Genomic DNA, 18,620 nt, shown 5'->3' with positions numbered 1-18,620 from the left:
ACAGAGACCAGTTGGTTTTTGGCTTGCGCGCAAGCGCGGTGTGTGTTCAGATTTCGGCATTAAAGCCTACATCCGGGTTCGTTTTGCTCCTCCGTCGATGGACGATGCGCGCTTAACCAGCGCCATCTGATATGGTAGCAGACCACGGTGCCGATCGTGTGCTACACAGCGGGCTTGCCCCGCTCACGGGCCACCTCTGAGTTGTGGACCAGATTGCGTGATCGCGTCCTGTGCCACCCCCGGGTACGGAGCTCATCCCGCTCCCCCGGATTTCCCCTCAGTCGCCGGAGCTGTGCCGTCACTCCCGCAGAACGCGGAGGAACTGCCTCTCCCAGAAGGGGATGGAGATGTCGCCAAGCCAGAAGGGCAGCGATGGACGGACAAACCCACAGCCACACCGAACCGATGACGGATGCCGACGGTGGACGGAACCCGGACCAGCAGGAAACCTGCGGACCCTTCACCACCACCAACAGCCACGCCAACCCCGATCCCCACGGCCGGATCGACCACCATTACCACGCCGAGAAATTCACCCCACCAAAACCCTGCCCGCCTTACCTGGGACAGCGACCTTTCCCCGGCGGAGCAGTGGAATTACCCACCGGAGCAGCGTAATTTTGTGTTTGCAGGGTCATGGCCGTACCTGTGCCCCAAACCCTGCGAGATTTTCCCAGACGGTGACCTTTCTCCAGACGGATAAAATGCGGAATCTACCGATTTCCGCATCCGACCCTGGATTCTGTCGCGACAGTGCGTTGACCTAGGCACTGGACCGCGTGAAGCCGAACCAGACCGACCGAACCCGAGCCAAACCGACCGAGAACCACTCCTAAACCGAACCTGATCCAGGCCGACCAAACCTGGACCGAGCCGGACCAAACCTGACTGAACCAGATCCCATACCGGACCACGTGAGCCGACCGAACTGGAACCGAGCCACCCGGTAGTACAGTCTATTATACATAGTACAGGGACCGTACCGGTCCCTGTATCCACTGTTCTTTACGGCGCATCACGCCATTTACCTGCACTTCGCAGGAGCTCAGTGTTAGACCGTACAGGGATGTCAGGGCGGGCTTATGATTCAGCCCTTCTGTCATTGGTTGGTTTTGGGTTTTTCCTGTCTGGGCATTTTCATGCGTTTTGATGGCTCTGTAAGGCAGCTGCGCTGCCTACAGAGAACAGTTAGTTTGGCTTGCGCGCAAGCGCGGTGTGTGTTCAGATTTCGGCATTAAAGCCTACATCCGGGTTCGTTTTGCTCCTCCGTCGATGGACGATGCGCGCTTAACCAGCGCCATCTGATAAGATCATGTGCAACCTTTTCGTTTGACTCAAAATTATTATGCAATACCATGTACACTATTGCTGCCGCCATCAACGAATCGCTCATAATTCGATGTAACCAATACTTAAGGATGCGAAATCAGATTGACCTTTAACTGAATACGTACGCACATTACGATTAACATGCCATTCTTTCACAGACAATAATCTGACTTACGTCGCTACCAGAACTATTACTTAAAATTTCGTGGATGGCGGATATGTTTGGTGCGTTCTTGGGCGTGCAAATGCGGAAGAACTGGTTCGGGTATCAGAAGCACCCGGAAGCTATTGGCTATGGCTTTACAGTCGCTCAGCGGATCCCAGTTTGCTTAACAGCCAGTACGTCGTCATCGTGCCCTTACCCTGTAACCGAGCAAGGGCTTTGTATGCGTTACTTGTTCAGCGAGATCGTACGAAAACTCTAGGCGGCAGACCTTGACCACGATTTCGCCACGCTCTTGCATGATGTAACCACCGATGTCGTTTAGCAACTCATGACTCTGCTCGGACATCTGTATCTTCATTGCTACGAAATAAAAGAAAAAAGAAGTTATGTTAGCCAGAGAAGATGCAGGAACTGTAAATAATGCGTACGCTCTCCTGTGGTTTCCATCCGCGAAGCGTGTTGACGGTATCACCAAATCTGTAGATCAACATTCACCACGTCATGCAGTGTACTGGTTGCTTACTTCCAGCGTAAAACAGACTTACAAGCAGTATCGAGGCATCTTTAGTCCGACGATTCCAGCAACACAGGGTCCTTAGGGAAAAGAGTGCATCAGGAAGAGAAAAAGATACAAAACTTGTGCCATTCCCATTTTACCTGAGTGCATTCCAATGCGCACTTGAAGTTTCTCGTGTGGTCGACTGGGTATAACGAAGGCCCCAATCCCGGCTTGGATGCGCAGCGCCACGCTGGCGATCTCTCCGGCGTGTTTATTTCCGTTGCGGATCGGAAGACCGCTAGCAACCTAAGCACATGTAAGATCGTACAGAATCTGCTGAGTCCGTTTAGAAAAATTTCATTTGAATATTCAACTGTTTTCCTAAAGGATTTCCTACCATGTAAGCATCACCAATGGTTTCCACTTTGTACACATCAAAATGCTCCAGTATGCTGTCAAATAATGTGTATAAATTGTTTAACAGCGTCACCACGTCCATCGGCGAAATGGACGCGGAGATGGTTGTGAAGTGGACAATGTCGCTAAAGTAGATGGTGACGCTTTCGAATGATTCAGGACCGATGCTTTCACCTTTAGTCAACGCTGCAGCGACGCTTCTGTATTACAGAATTCGTTCGAGTTTATTCAGTTTTCTTTTGAGCGTGTAGTAAGTGGTTGCAGATATCCGAATTTGTCAACATAGCTGCCGCAAAAACACGTACTTTGGCAAGAGCTGGCAAAGCAGTTCTTCCGATCGTCGTTTCTCTTCCATGAACTGCTGTGTTTTTTCCACGACCTGGGCTTCTAAACTATTGGCATACTGTTCCATTCTGTTGAGCAAATGTTCCACAATATTCCCGCTATCAGAACCGGCAATCTTTTTAATGGTTTCTCGTATTTTGGAGAATGTCGGCCGTTCGAGCGGGTGCTCCGACCAACACTGTTCCATCAGCTGGTAAAGCTCAATCGAGCAGGCCGTTTTGGGGACCATTGGTCGGAAGGGAGGTATACTGCCTTGCTTGACCTTCAAGCAAAATCAGTGTTTGTCAAAAATGCTCTACTATCAACCGAACAGTGTATGGCCTCGATGTACCTCCATGATAATTTCTTTTGGCGAAAACTGCGCGACAGTCGTCGCCGCATCCTGGGTGGCCGATGAAAACGGACTACTTCGCAGAACGATTTGTTGGAGAATGATGGCAAAACTGTACACATCGCCTGCAGGCTCTTCTTGTTAGCAAACCATTCACAACGCAATAAAGCTTGCTCGAATGTCTCACCTTTCTGCAAATGATAACGGAAGTTGTTAAAACAAAACTGATTGCTGGGGCAAGAATAACAGTAATTATAATGTACATACCTGTGAACCTTTCATTGGCATCGTATAACGTAGAAATTCGGGCGCCCTCCAAAACAATCGAGCAAAATCCCGCTCCGTATCTGATGGCTGCGGCACGACGAGTTCTTTAGGATCGGTAAATCCCGTTAGGCCATACGATGTGACCTTAACCATAAAGCGACTGTCTACTGCGCAGGTCAGAGCGGACAAGTGACCGTGTGACTGAACACTGGAATTGTGGAGATACTGCATTCCCTGCAGAAAAACACGTAGTGTCTGCCCGCATGACTTTGAGAAAGACCAAAAATAAGCTACCGAAAGACTGAAAAGGCAAACTACCGAAAATAAGTTACCTCACTAATATCGCGTATAAGCGAATGCTTGAACGACCAATCCAACTTGATGTGTTCATCATCCAGCACATCGTCCAAAGTTCCTTTTGAGCACAATTCATTGGCAATAAAATCCACAAAGTTCTGCTCGTCCAAGCACAAACCGACAAAACGATGCAGGTTTTGGTGAGACAGCAAGCGAATCTGCACAAAACCACAATATTCAAGCAAATGCCTCTTTTGTGCTCATTAATCTGGCCGTTGCCTCGTTCATTTGCTGAATCATCAGATTTGACGGCCGATACTGCTTCTTCGGCAACTCCAGCAAGGATATAGCAATCCCATCGTATGTCGCCGGGATCCCATATGGATGTTGGGACATCATGGTGGTCCTGGAGTGTTTACTGGAAATATCTTTCGAACTAATGGCCGACTTCTGTAATTACATTTTGTACTTCCTGTGCCGTATTGATGGATTTTCTCGTAAACCCTGTGTGCGGGTGTCGGGAAACTTGGCAGAGCGGAAGTGACACAGACCTGCAAACTAGCCCGTGACATTTCGGTGGCATTAGCCACCCCGAAGAGCAGCACGTCGTTGGTACGGATTCGCCACCAGTACGGATCGGTAAATGCCATGCTGCTGCTGCAGAACACCACAGCCCAGGTCAATGACAGTCATAAGGATAAACAAACGCATATTGTTTGATTAGCTTACCGTAGCACAAAATACGTTGCTCCCAATAATATTGCCATAAACAGCACACAACCGATAGCGATGCCGGCAATGCCACCCGGACTCATCGCAGACGCTAGAAATCATACAAATTCATCACGCGATGCAGTGTACGGATTTGGAATCCACTGGCTTACACTGTTGACAAACCGCCGCTTTTCCGTCGAACCCGCAGAACGGTCGATCTGGCGGAAGACTGCCGCCCGGCCATTCAAATTTCCCGAACCATGTTAATTCCTGCGTACCGTAGTCGATCCTGATGACATTCTGCGCGAAATGATACGCTTGATAGCAAAAATTGCAACGGAAAAAAATTGGAGAACCAACCTCAAATTTTTCAGTATCGCGGCTGAGGTCCTTGATGGAGTACGCGCGGGTGCGGTCACCATGACCGTTCATGTGAATGGAATAGCCCAGTGGTCCTTTAAAAGACACGTTCTTCATAGCACTGGCTAGCTGCTTGCCATCCGATAAGCTGCCGTTAGCATACAACACAGACGCCACGGCGTTTCCGTATAATATCACCGCATCGTAATAGCTGACAACGATTGGATCAACCTGTAAAGGTTACCGTCAAGCGCTCTTAGTGGACGTAATCTGGGTGCTAATGCTGCAGTTGTGACCTGTTCAAAGGCGCCGTAATTGTAGCCGTACTGCGATCGCGCCCGCCTTTTGACTTCCTTTTGGAATTCTACAAAGTCCAGATTGCTTTCTTCGTACAGTCCAATAATTGCTAAGGAGCGGTAGGCCAGTTGTGTGTCCTGTAAGTAATACCCCGACGAATAAAGCTAATTTACTGGCTTACAAATTTCTGCTTGGGTGTACTCTTACCCGGTCTAATGGATCGTTAAATCTCCATGTGAAATCACCCCAAAAATTGCTTTTAAACAACTCAATCGCAATGTAGACCTAATTGGTAAGATCTGCTCAGCAAGAAAGTTTACACAATTAGCGCACGATTAGAAGGACAGGACTTACGTAATCGCCGTTGGTCATCTGGAGTCTACGAGCTTCGAGCTATAAATCAACACACTTTGGTAAAAAATATGGTGCGTTTCAGACATTATTTTTAAAACGTAACTTCAAATCTAAAAAATGAAATGAGTTTAAACAAATCCATTACTCTAGTTTTCGAATTTTCGCTTGAATAAGTTTAATTTAATCAATATCTGACTATTGTATTTTATAGCTTACAGATATTTGCTTCGACTCGTGTTTTAACCTTATGAAATATTCGAGTGTTTGAAGGCTGTGGAAAATTTTATTTCTTGATCTTCCATTTATGGATTATTGTTTTTCAACGTTACCATCAATTGTCTGATGATGGACGAATTACCCAGGAGCAGGATCACTAAAGAAATAAAGTAGCAATTAAATCAATCACATATTCCGTGGATCGATGAAAATATATCTTTAACATCACTTACCTCTGGAGCACAGTTGGGCTTCCTCTAGCAGCGTATCGTACCTGTCCGCTTTATCCTCATTACTCTTGAAGGTATGCATGCAGGCCGTCTCGTACAGGTCCGGTCGGACATCGTGAAAGTGTCCGGTCAGCATCTCGCTGATATCGGCGTAAAAGGCATTGGACAGATCGGTCAGGATCGTCGTGTGCGTGTAATTAAACTGGTCCAGGAAAGTAGTGATCATTAGGGCAATGTCCGTGAAGGAGTATGCCGGCCGGATGAGCAGCGGAATCTGGTCGTGCGTGAGCTTCGTTAACCCGACCACGTTGGACGCAGGAACGCCGATGAGCGGGATGTTCTGGTACGCGGCGATGTTGTACAGATCCGCCACGGCGCGATCACAACCTGCAATTAAATAAGGCCTCGTACATATGGACCACTGGACTGCAGTTAGGTTCTTTGGGACGATGCAACTGATCAGAAGTATGCTTGATGGGAGAGTGAAAAAGACTGCGTACTCTTACCGCAAAATCTTTTTACTGGTACAAACTTGAAGCACTCTAAAATGAGCTAATTACGCACGTCCTACGAGGTCGATTGGTTTGGTAAGCTGCTTCTCTCTTCTGTTTTTGTGCGCGGTTTGAATGGATAAAGAAATTAGCAGAAAGGATATCGACATCGGCATGCTCCAGCTCTGCTTTTATCATTTATAGATTCAAAAATATATTTAACCGCACAACGTGGTTAAAAGCGGATAATGCAGCTATAAATTTCTCAGATAGACAAACGGCATTATTTTAATGCCGCTGAGATCCTTTGGATCATGCGTTTAACGTTACCATCCCTGTTGTTCCATCAATAGGATTTAATTTTCAGAAGATTTAGGTGGCTTTGTGGAATATATATTAAAATGATGCACCCATCAATATCCTAAATGTATAGTTATAAATGGCTGATTTTACTTACCAGTGATAATCAGGAAGTATACATATTGTAATACGAGTAGGTACACTACACCCTAATCCACCGAACCGAAGACACTGAATAGAGACACATCTTTACTTTGACATCAATACCCAGTTTACACCGCAACTGGAATTCAGGAAGTAATCACATGAAAGAAAAATAATTACGCGGGAAAGAACACCCAGTACAGATAAATGGTAATTAGGAAATTTTCCCGTTAGTATTGATCGCTTTTTATGGGATTATATTTTTGTAAAGCGAGCAGGAATATACCCACAACTCCACAAGGCTTCAAACATGGCAGTATAATACTGCGGTATACCATATATGTATTTTTGTAAAAACATTACTCCAGTATTTATATATAAGTATACAACGCAAGTACTCTACCGATTCCAGGGAAGTAGCAAAAGATAGCTTTAATGATAATAATATAAACACTAAGCAGAACAGTTCTTTGCTGAACTGTTCTACTTCGTCAGCAAATTTGTTTCAACACAGCGCGTAACTGTTACGAAGAAACAAAAGGAAAATAAAAACTCTTTTTTTCAATAAACAAGATGCCTTGTTTCAAATCCAGCCTCACTGAATCCAGTATTTCTGCTACATACTAATAAAATACTACTACGCTAATAAAACAAACAAAAAAGTTGTACAGTAGAGACAATAATGAATGGTGTATATACCTGGTCCCAGGTAAACACTGCATACGACACCTTCGCGCATCCAGTCCAGTGCCCGTTTAATGGCCATATTGTTGGCACCGCACACTTTTCCCCCATCTTTATAATTCAAGACCAATCTGATCCCCGCTGGCAGGATCTGCTCGTTGGCGAACTCCATAGCCATGGCGATAGCCGCGGCCGCCCGCTGATAATTATATACCAGTTGATCATTCCCCGATTCAATGACGGTACACACCGTTAAATTCTTCCCCGAAATCTTCTGCAAATACGGCAACAGTATCCACAGTACTACCGTACAGTGTAGCGCGGTCATTTGCCCGCTGCATGTAGAAACCGCGACAATTTGGATACTGTGACGGTGATTAACGAGATAACCCGTCGCATCGGATAGGAAATCAATTACGTAAGACGGACATGCAGCCGTTGTCTGCGCTCCGCGGAGAAGGGCACGCGCGCGCACCACACACGCTATTGAAAAATGAACCCCAGAGAATACACACCTGTGTGTGTGTCGGTAATGAACAGTCAGCGTTTCTCTTTGGAATCGTTTTATCCTGATCTTATAGACATATTGACCCGCTGGGAGCGCATACAGCCTGTGTGATTATTCCGCCTGGATAATTGATACGTACACGGCGCGGGCCGACAATAAGAGAGCAGCCAGGTTGACCTTTGTATTGAGCCGATAGGTTTGCCGGCTGCCGGCAGTTGATTGTACAGATGCATCTCAGTCACTCCTTAACGCTCTCGCTAGCCTAATAAAATTGGTCGTGTCATGCTGGTGAAATGATTAACAGTGATTTCTCTGTGAACCGTTAAAAATCGGCTTTTATTACGAGTACTTCCTAGGTAGAGAACATAGACAGTGATGATTTTCCTGATGCATTGTAAGGATTGGAAAGTGTTGTCTGCACATAAAAAATGAAAATAATTTGCAGATTGCGATTCCACGAAGGTGTAGCGGAAGCGTCTCTGTAAGATTAACTGCTTTGTTTCAAAGGCCGATCAATAACAGTAAGGACAATTACTGCGGCCACTCTGATATATTGCGATGGATAAAATAAACGGTAATAGAAAATCAATGATAATCATGAGCAGGCGCCGTTGAGCTGACAGGTGGCAGCTGTACATTATGCACTGTATAAGAAACCGGGAAGTGGAGCAATCGATTCTGGAGCAAATAAACAGCTGGCGAGTAACAAACATTATGCTGGTTCTAATAAACAAGAGCACGAAAACTGCCGTGAAGCGAGACTTTCAGAAAAATACTTATGTATTGTGTAGCAGACACAATGTTGTTTTCGTGGAAACAGGATTCATAACACTTGTTTAAAACCCACAAATAAGATGAAAATAAATATGAAATGAAAATGACGTATTAATAAAAATAACATAACGTTTGCCCCGCCATACGTTTTCCGGTACGGCGCACGCATTCTCGCCACAGTGCGCACATCCCGCTTAACTCGATATAAGCATTTCCTGGAAGAGTCTGTACCGGAAATCTATGTAGATCTCGGGTTTCGATTCAGAATAAACGGGATCGAAACATAATCCCGGAAGATACGCTTTGATAATATCCGGAGAAATGCTGTGGGATTACAGTACAGCAACAGCTATGGTACTTATTACGAAACTGGATCAATGGTATGCTTGATAGTTGGTGCCTGCACGTGAATCCCTCAACACTTATGTATTATCAGTTTCATGAAAGAGCATTGCTTTTAACAACATGGCGTTAAGTGAAGTCAAAACTACCATACGGCTGAAATTTTTTATAGTTGTTTTATAAAACTGGCTGGGTTCTGATGTCAGAGCGAAATCTAAATTACGATTTAAACTAAAAAGTGCTATTCCACTAACAGAGCTTATTTATAAAGCTGATGAGGGTTGCTCGGACGTAAGGAACGCAGATTCTAGCACGTGTTGCTCGTGCGCTGAATGTAGAAACTCGAACAGTAATTCTCATGAAACCGGCAAACAACGTTTTGAGAGCAAATTTCTAACCAGCTCTGAAAGCCCTGGTTCAGTATGTTTCTGAAGTGACGTATGTTAGCTTTTAAATTTAAACCTGCATTTTCTGGGTACACCCTGTTAACATTTTATCCGAAAATACTCGAAAATACAAAAAAATCGGCATTTTTGGAAGAATCACAATGTGTCATGACTGCATAACTCGTTCAGCGCATGCAACATGTCCATAAATTTTTCTACCGAAAAGAAAACGTGTTTTGCTAAATAAAACAGTTAAAATGTTAAAAAAGTTTTAAAGAGGGATGAAATGGCACAAGATTTTATGTTTTGTGAGCGGGGACACGAAAAAATTTTCAGACGGTGGCGCTCTTCCAAAACCATTTTGTTCAAACGATGCTCACTTGGCAGTTCTTACCGTTCTTTAGGTTTCTTACCATTAGTGAGTTTTTTGGAGTGTCTTAGGTACCGGACTTATTAGTGAGTTTCTTAGAGTGTCTTAGGTAACGGACTTATTAGTGAGTTTCTTAGAGTGTCTTAGATACCGGACTTCTCTTTTGTGGGTGGAAAGTTTTTTGTCGGTGAACAAAACATCGTCAGCAATTCGTCGGTGTACAACAGATGGTCATTCCGAAACTTGTAGATGATGATCGATCTGCTGTTCCAAAAAAATCGACGGATAAAAATTTTTTCGGCCTAAAATGATGTGTCATAAGACGGGTCAGTAAAGCGTCGGCGCATTCCAGAAAACACCGACCTCCAGGCTTCGGTTAGAGATGTAATAAAATCGCCCCGTAAAAAAAGAAAGACGCAACTGAAGCTGAAATTACCATTTGGCTCACGTGGCTGATATAGTCGGTGGTTCAGGATGTGGCGATTCGAATATACACCCTCGGCTTAAATATTAACTAATCCGACCCGAGCAGTTGCACTAACAAATAAATAACCTTCTCCGATGCGGTTTGTATTCGGGGCGTTTTCGCAATATGGATTTGGCGTACCGGACACCAAAGACACGGTATCATCCGCGTTGTTCCACTTGACAAAAACTTAAAAAATTTGATCACGTAATAATTATTGTTTGTATACAGGCTTGAACACGAGATAATAAAAATTAGCAATTTTTCTAATGGCAACATCGCCGGATGGATCGGTTCTCTGATTTGTGGTACGCGAATCCATAAAATGTCCGGAATGCGACCGATGTCGAAGTATTGAATTTGCTCGTCCTGTTTATTAAAACTTCAACAGCGGTGGATCAAAGTCTACTGAGTGGATTCCATTCCGTAAATCTTCAGCGCATATACTGCCTAAAAGCGCTGGAAAATTGGAAACATAGGAAACACTAAGCAAACACGACATATAAACATTGGAAACGCTGATAGACCCACGACCTTGACCCGTCTACGCGACAGCAGGTAGCTTGCGTGATACCTGACTGCTGACCAGCCACATCAAGGGATCAAATAGCATTTGTACGGTATAAGATAACGTTGTCACACTTAGTACCCAGCTGGGTGGTGGCACACGCAGGAACACCAACGCCCAGTAAATATCAGAGGGCGTCCAGCAAAACAGCACACTGATGGAAGTCAACGTTAAAACCACGTACGGCCGAACCTTACGTCGCCTGCCGTCCTCCCTCGAAGCCGGCATAACGAGCGCTTTATTAACCGCGGGTTCTTCCGCAATCGCTGGTTTAACGGGTGCGACATAATCCGCTGATTGATAAAATTCCTCTTGTCCTCCGACTCGTCTTCTCTCCCAGCGCTTAATCATAACGTAGATGTAAATAGTAACAATTATCACAAGAGGAATTGCACGGTGGAGGAAGAAATCGGCCAGTTGCCATTCTATTCTATCTTCGATCATCGCTTTGCAACGCGTCGGTTCTTGTACTGGACGATTACGTAGGAAATCCACGAAAACGACGGGGAGCTTAATAACGTGGACGTAGCCCACCACCCCGAGGCACAGTAGAATAGCTATCTTTCTGTTGTGGCGCTGACGGTACGATACCGGGTATCTGACGGCCCATAGACGATTCAGAGCGATGAGGACATGCAGCAGTGTCGGAATGATACTGGGCACCGTGTGGAAATAGGCATTGATTGCACAGAGAATGTGACCTCCTGGCCAGACTCCGGTAATATAGTGGATCAAGCCCGCAGGTCTTGTAACCAGCTGGGATGCAGACGCAATGTGACCCAGGGAAATGGCGATGAGATAGACGGTAAATGCAGTCACTTGGGTTTGCGGGAGAAATTGTAGCGTAAGCAGTAGAAAGTTGAACAGGGCCGCGGCGCAAATGACAAGAAGTTGTGCGATTATTAATGGAGTCCAACTGGGTTGAAAGGAGTGGATTAACGTTGCGTTGACGAGAACTGTCGCATTATCCTTTCCATGATATGCATCCATATTACTACTTATGTGAACCACCGTTTATGTACCGGGTACGCTTTGCACAGCAGGAAAAGGTGTTTTCATAAATTTTTGTAAAAGAAATCCGCTCACCATAGAAAAAATGTTAGCAGAAACGAACGGTTAAGCAGATCCGATGTTTTCGCTATCACTCAGCGAAAGGTGAACGCAGTTAAGATCAGGCTACACACAAGTTGTGATACGATCCCCTCAGACCTCCCTCGAAGCAGAAATAGAAAAAAATCTTCGAAACCAATAACTAAAGAAGAAAGTATGTTCGAATAAATGGAGAACATCTATCAAACCATGGCAATACACACATCTATCAAACCATGGCAATACCTTTACCAGGAAACGGAGAAACTTGTCTTTTCAAGAAGATTTCCGCTGTTATGTCCCACGCTTGCACAAGTGATAATCCGATGCAAGTCTTGAGAAGAAAAAAGGTGGTTGCAGTATACGATGTATCTGTACATACCTTAATAATGAAATAGGCTGACAGCATCCGGAGGCGGCTGTGCTGACGTGCATCCACACCACCAGATCAAAATGGCGTGGGGGCGCAAACGTGCACTGACATGGAGCTACAGTATCGGTGATTCTGAGCGCCGTTTCTGTCGTTTCTGATTCTGGATTTTTGATTCTTCAATTTCCTTGCAAGTTGCAACATAATCCGGCAGTCGCTGTAAGTAGCTTAACCTCTAATACTAGAGTAATTAAAGAGCCAAAGGCAAGAGCAAAAGGATCCCACATACTTATAAGGGAATCACGTATTAAGCTCAAACGATGAAATGAAATAAAAATTATTACTGGAGTGTAGCGTGCTCGAGTTTGATCGAATGCTAACAATAAGCAAGGAGAGCGAATATGTGCTACGATGTAGTGAAATTGTTATTAATGTGGTCAGTCGGTATCACGTGCACATGACACGAAAACATACATGTTTGTACATACCGAGTATACGCTTAAATTGTCGGACACATGAATATTTCAAATACGGGTTGTCGTTTATAAGATTTTGTTTGATATTTAAGCGTGACCTTGCATAAAGGATTAAACATTAATGCAAAATTGCACCCGAAAAGGGCGTATCTGTATGTGCATGCCAACAATACAGAAGGATATATAAAACTAACTATCTCCATCCAGTATAAAATCTGATGACGCACTGGCCCGATTCTCAGTCGTATTACCGTATGTAAATTTGGTAATAACCGCAGACATCGTAAATCTCTAGAGAGATGACGCTGGGACAACTTTATTTTACAAATGTAGTACATGTACTCGTATCTCTTCCAAAGTGGATATTGTAGCCGTACAAATGAGATCTCAAATGAGATCTGTAGTGATGATGTACATCTCATTGGTGCTAGTTCCACCGGAAACATCAGAATGTGTACTTGTACGAACTGACCAGTTCTAACGTGGATTTTCTAGACTTCTGAGATTGTCTGAATGTTCTGAAAATTAATCATTCCTGCTCTTGCTCTTGCCCTTGCCCTTGCTTTTCCTCAATGACTTTTCAGCTGATTAAAAATGTTTGTGCACTTTGACAATCGCGCCGGTATCGGTTAACATGTTCGCAATTGCATAACTGACTTTTGGGTAATTTGCTAACTCGTAACATCATCGACGGTCACCGACGAACCATCAAAACTCGTTTTATCGTGGTACGGGTGTGTAACCCACTCCTGTTAGCACCCGTGCTGCTAACATTACTTTACGTAACACTATGAGTATATGCAATATACTAGTAAAGAGATACGAATACATAGTATGAAATGAAATAGACTTTAATAAGATGGGAGAGCGAGAGCCGCCGATGTTCTGCGGCTTGGTGCAACTAATGATTGCTTAATTCCGGCTGCACCCGGCTTTTAACCATTACCGGAATATACGAGTACAACACAACGATCGCACATCGGATGTTACAGATGTACGACTACATGCAATATAGGATAAAAATAGGTTAGGCTTGGTAGCGTCTACCACTCCACTAGTGGCAGCTTAGAAGTTGCCGTTGCAATATTATGTGAAATTTTATTTTTTGATCTGAGACAACAAGATAGGCAATTCTATCAAAAAAATACAAATTATCATTTAAAATAGCTTACAGAAATAGTAACATATCGGTAGGTTTAGGCACACTGCCCGAGTAGTCCTTTTAGATACAACATATTTTTTCTCTCCTTTCGTTAGCCCATATTATTGTAGAAATAGTTGTATGTTGTCGTTCCCACTGGTGGGAGAGTCGGCAATGTGGGCACAGTTGGGACCGTTGGAATTGTTGGCACAGTTGGAATTGTTGGGATGGTCGGGACGGTTACCGAACCGCTTTCCACTTGCACATCGCCCGGCAGCGCATTGGCCACGATCCACGGCAAATACAGTGCTACTTCCGCGCTCTGTCCGCCCTGACCGGTTCCGCAGGTCTCCGTGGTGAACGCAATAACGCCGGCTAAATAGTAGTTGTTACGCGTGGGGTCGTAGCAAGCCAACGGTCCGCCATTGTCACCGATACACTGATCCTGGCCGGTCGCCCCTTGGCTGCAACTGCAACGCAACAACACCGATAATCAACCGATACGATACTAATAACAATAGTAAAACAGTTATCAGATACTGTCGCCAAAATCTTACAGGTAATTGCTGACATTGGTACACGTGCTTCCCGCGCAGAACACGGAGCAGCTGCTTGATTGTGGGACGATTTTTTGTGTGACCCATTTCAAGGGTATTGCGTTACGGATGGCTGCAAACAAATAACCGGTGATCCTGCCTGGATTTCATTACAGCAGAATCGATCTAATGATCGCTTACGGTTTCCATTGGTTTCGACTCCGTAGCCACTCATGACACATGTCTCGCTGATGGTCGGAACGCGGTTTGTCAAGCATATGGCGCACGCGCACGGTTTGTTTGCAAGGTCAATGGCGCTTGATAGCGTAAGGATACCTTCAAGCAAAGAAAATTGCATAGGTAGGCAATAGGCAACAACATATTCAGAAAATTTTTAGAAGTTGTAATGCAGGACTTAAGCACATCGTTCTCTGCCGTCAGACCGATAACCGGGCGACCAAAATTTCAACGTCAAAGCAGACGAGGAATGGAGCCCAACGATAAACCGGCTTTACGCTAAATGCGTTGCCTTTCGCTATAATGCTTAACTTTCCAGAAGCGTACGTTTATATGAACCCGGAGTAAATGAATGGCGCCTTAAACAGTCTTACATGGCAAAAGAGGTATACTCTCCTACATAAAATGCATACCAAGACCGAAATCGTGCTTACCGATATCATTATCATCCGTGGCGAAGACATATCCCGGGTGCAGCGTAACGCTTTGCACAGTAAACGTCTGCGCACACCCGGTAGTGTCCTGCGCATTCGAAGCCGGAGCGTTATTGTCGACTGCTCCCACGGTCACCGTGTACGCCGACGCAGTGGAGATGGGCACGCCGCTGGAGGTCACCATGCACGTGCCGGACGTGAGGATGGTGCGCGATCCGACGATGACCCCTCCGCAAGTGATCTCCTGTCCGTTGCCCTGATCGACTACAACAAACGCCTGCCAACACACCACCGAGGCTGTGCTGTCTGTTCCCCCGATAATGCGGGGCTCCAGGACAGCTTCGACATCACGGCCCTGCCGACGGCGGACGGAGCGGAACCGGTTTAATTCATCGAACGGAGCCAAGGACATGCGAGGTAAACTGACGATACCGAATGGGTCAATCTGGCCATTGCCGGGAATACCGCAGGCTTCCGTCGTGCCCGTGGGAACTGTGACCGGGACGGTGGCGGGGGTGGTGGTTGTTATCGGAGGGACGGTGGTGACAGTGGTACCCGGGGATAGATTGACATCACCGGATAGAGAATTGTCAGCGATCCATTGCAGATACAGTGCTATTTTGACGTTCTGGTCACCGAAGCCTTGCGCGCAGGTCTCCGAACCAAAAGCAATGAGTCCCGCTAAATAGTGGACACTGTTGGTCGGATCCCAGCAGACGAGAGCACCTCCTGTAAACATAAACAATATTAGTATTGGTTATGTCATGAAGCCTTCAGTTTCCGGCCGCACTCAGAACTGCCTTAATATTCAGCAAACAGGCAAATGGCTTAATACCCGTAAAAGTGTTATCATCAAACCTAGAAATACTGTATTTTGCCGACGAACCGTCGTCTCCAAGGCAGGGATCTTGACCAACTGGACTCTTGGTACAAATGTTTTGTGTCACGTTGGTGGTTGTTCCGGCGCTGTTAACGAATACCGGACAGATGTTCGTGTCGCTCTGATTTACAACTGTCTGGGCCACCCATTTCAACGGAATCGGATTTCGAGGCGCTGCAACAATTGTGTAGATATAATCGCAAAATATCATTGATTTTAGGGCCCGGCAAAGGAAACGCACAAGCTACCTGCAACACGTCTAACGTACGTACTAGTAAAATCAAACGTCTCAAAACCGTAACCGGTCACCGCGCATGTCTCTCCGGTTGCCGGCTGGCGTGTGCTGAAGCACAAGGTGCAGGTACACGGCTTCTGGTCGACGTTAATGGCGGTGCTCAGCGTGATAATGCCGACGTCGTTGTCGTTAACCGCGTCGTTATACTGCGGGTGCATTCTGGCTGATTCCGCAGTGAACGTCTGGGCGCAACCGGTGGGATCGTTGACGTTGGTTGCCGGGGCGCCGCTGTCCACGGCACCCACGACCACCTGGATATTACTTACCGGCAACGGAATTCTGAAAAGATTTAACATTTGCGACACCTGTTGCCTATTGATTCGTATGACATATGTAGGAAATATCGGGTTTTTACCTTGTAGTTTGGTCCAGCAAACAGTGGGCGCCTGTTAAGATGGTCTGGCTACCAATAATTACACCACCGCATGTCTGTCGCACACCGGTTGTTGTGTTCGACACAATGAAAGCCTACAACACAGTTTTTTTAATATATACAGACTTTGGCTTACTTGGTATTGGCATAAAATTACGAGTTTATGAAAAACGATAGAAAAGCTAACGTGTTTCTGTAAAACGAAAATTCCGGACTACAAAATTTTTCAGATGTCGAATATCGTCCGATTGTTACCGCCCTTAAAATATATAAGCACATACCTACGATATAGGTGCCGGCCTGCATCGGTGCCTATTATACATGTCGCAAAGAAGCGGCTGTTTCAGTGTACGATATGACAACGCTACCGTACCGTAGTCTTTTCTGTCGTTCGTTACCTGCCAACAAGCTACGGATGTGCTCGTATCCGCTCCACCGACAATCCTCGGGCTTGGAGGCGGTATTCCTCCTAACAGCGTTCTACGGCGAATCACCCCAGCCGCTCTGCCAGTCCCCAATACCTCGACAACGGAAATTTTATTGCCCTTTGTGGCGAACTGCGTGGATAATCCAAAGGGATCGGAATTATTTCCGCCGGGATGTCCACATGGCTTCGTGATGACCGTCCGCTGCACCTTGTTCTCCGGGAAGAAGCGGAAATCATTATGCAGCCGGTTAACGCTAACGCGGGATTCCGTGCCAAGTGTGGATTGGCTGAAGAGTGCATCCCATTGTTCGCGGGTGATTTTCCGCCGGAATATACTATGTGAATCCTGTGCAAGGCTAAACAGACAGAGAAAGAACAACGTGTAGTGCATGGTATTTGCAGAGCGATTGTGCGAACGGACAGCCGCGACACTCATGCCTGACAGAATGTTATCATGCTGGTGAGAATTTACAAAAGATGCTAGAAGAACGTTCGACCGTCAACCTTGCTGCCGGAATCGGTTTCTGTGCTGTGTTAATCAGAAATGCTTACCGTAATCAACAATACCAAGCGCATTTCCATTATCTTATTCCGTTCACTGCATTTCTTTTAACTAGCACTCTAATTATACGATTTACTGTCAACGCCATTCCGCTGTTAAAACAACACTTTTTAGTGTACTTGTTGAAAACTGAAAGATCACCCGGGAACGTTTCAAGCTGCAGACACACTGCTAGCAGTGGATTACGTCTGTAACACAAGCGCAGTAATCTATAAAAAACTGTTTATTCGTTTCAAGCAAAATTAATGGTTTTTACACAGTAATTTCAGCGATCCGCTTTCAATATGCATTCCGTTACTCGTGCTTTTAACCGAGCAGTAAATTTGCTGGCCTATATTGTATATAATTTTTACTAGTTCGAGATATAAACGTGGCTAAGGAAGCTATTCAAAGAAATAAGCCGCCTTTGCGCGGCACGCGGCGATGCGGTCATTTCTGTTTCCGGCTGCTCGATGTCTCTATCAGACTATCAGTATGTCTCTATAAAATGGAGAATATGAAGTTTCTCTTCCATTTGTTCCTATAAATTTTTCAAATCGTTTTGTAAGGCTTGCGAATGCGCTAAAAATGGAACGAGCCTAATAATACTTCTTGATCTAAAAACTTATTACAATGTATGTCACTTTTCGTGTCTTTCGTTAATGATTATTAATTACTTTTCAGCATCTTGATTTATGAGCAGTCTGATGTCACTTCCCAACCTGTTCTGTTATTTTGTTAGCTACTATATGTACTAACCATTATTATCTATCTAATAGTTTTTATATTCTATTTTTTGCATGTTTCTGCATGCAAAAATAGTCTGCACTTGAATTGAATTGAATAGTCTGCACTTATGTTTCCTTAGTGTGCTACTTAATGCTCGCAACGGTGCTTACTCAGCCACACGCTCTCAGTAATCACTAATCAGTATTACTGCAACCGTTTTACTGTCGCGAAGAGGCA

The 18,620-nt window shown here is 45.2% G+C and overlaps 2 protein-coding genes across 2 annotated transcripts; both read right to left on the bottom strand.

Moving 5' to 3' along the window:
• Positions 1-1,356: 1,356 nt before the first annotated feature.
• LOC129593964 (atrial natriuretic peptide receptor 1-like) lies at positions 1,357-7,826 on the bottom strand. Its single transcript, XM_055490501.1, is given in 22 exon segments — positions 1,357-1,692; positions 1,764-1,855; positions 1,924-1,953; positions 1,956-1,972; positions 2,041-2,089; positions 2,153-2,300; positions 2,392-2,611; positions 2,717-3,018; positions 3,088-3,212; positions 3,351-3,588; positions 3,687-3,869; positions 3,931-4,101; positions 4,203-4,308; positions 4,381-4,474; positions 4,536-4,665; positions 4,726-4,956; positions 5,022-5,159; positions 5,230-5,307; positions 5,377-5,415; positions 5,706-5,749; positions 5,826-6,209; positions 7,457-7,826. Coding segments are annotated over 22 exon segments (3,195 nt in total). The 5' UTR covers positions 7,770-7,826; the 3' UTR covers positions 1,357-1,629.
• Positions 7,827-13,882: 6,056 nt separating this feature from the next.
• On the bottom strand, positions 13,883-17,622 carry LOC129594010 (transmembrane protease serine 9-like). The gene is made up of 8 exons (XM_055490558.1): positions 17,085-17,622; positions 16,669-16,781; positions 16,291-16,592; positions 16,025-16,192; positions 15,139-15,867; positions 14,669-14,803; positions 14,489-14,600; positions 13,883-14,401 (listed from the first exon to the last, which is right to left on the bottom strand). Exons 1-8 carry the CDS (start codon positions 17,547-17,549, stop codon positions 14,044-14,046), a joined length of 2,382 nt encoding a protein of 793 aa, XP_055346533.1. The 5' UTR covers positions 17,550-17,622; the 3' UTR covers positions 13,883-14,043.
• Between the last annotated feature and the right edge of the window lie 998 nt (positions 17,623-18,620).

Source organism: Paramacrobiotus metropolitanus, unplaced genomic scaffold (genome assembly GCF_019649055.1).
Source record: "Paramacrobiotus metropolitanus isolate TYO unplaced genomic scaffold, Prichtersi_v1.0 Parri_scaffold0000065, whole genome shotgun sequence".
In the NCBI taxonomy this organism is placed as follows: Eukaryota; Metazoa; Tardigrada; class Eutardigrada; order Parachela; family Macrobiotidae; genus Paramacrobiotus; species Paramacrobiotus metropolitanus.
The sequence above is the reverse complement of the archived record's forward strand: the minus strand, read 5'-3'. Positions and strand labels throughout refer to the sequence as shown.

Bases quoted from the DNA above. Each gene is read 5' to 3' on its own strand.
- LOC129594010 (XM_055490558.1), bottom strand. From the start codon at position 17,549: ATGAGTGTCGCGGCTGTCCGTTCGCACAATCGCTCTGCAAATACCATG. The intron at 16,593-16,668 runs GTAAAAACCCGA...AAATCTTTTCAG, and splicing joins TTGCTGGACCAAACTACAAG to AATTCCGTTGCCGGTAAGTA. The intron at 15,868-16,024 runs GTTCGTCGGCAA...TTATGTTTACAG, and splicing joins TCCCTGCCTTGGAGACGACG to GAGGTGCTCTCGTCTGCTGG.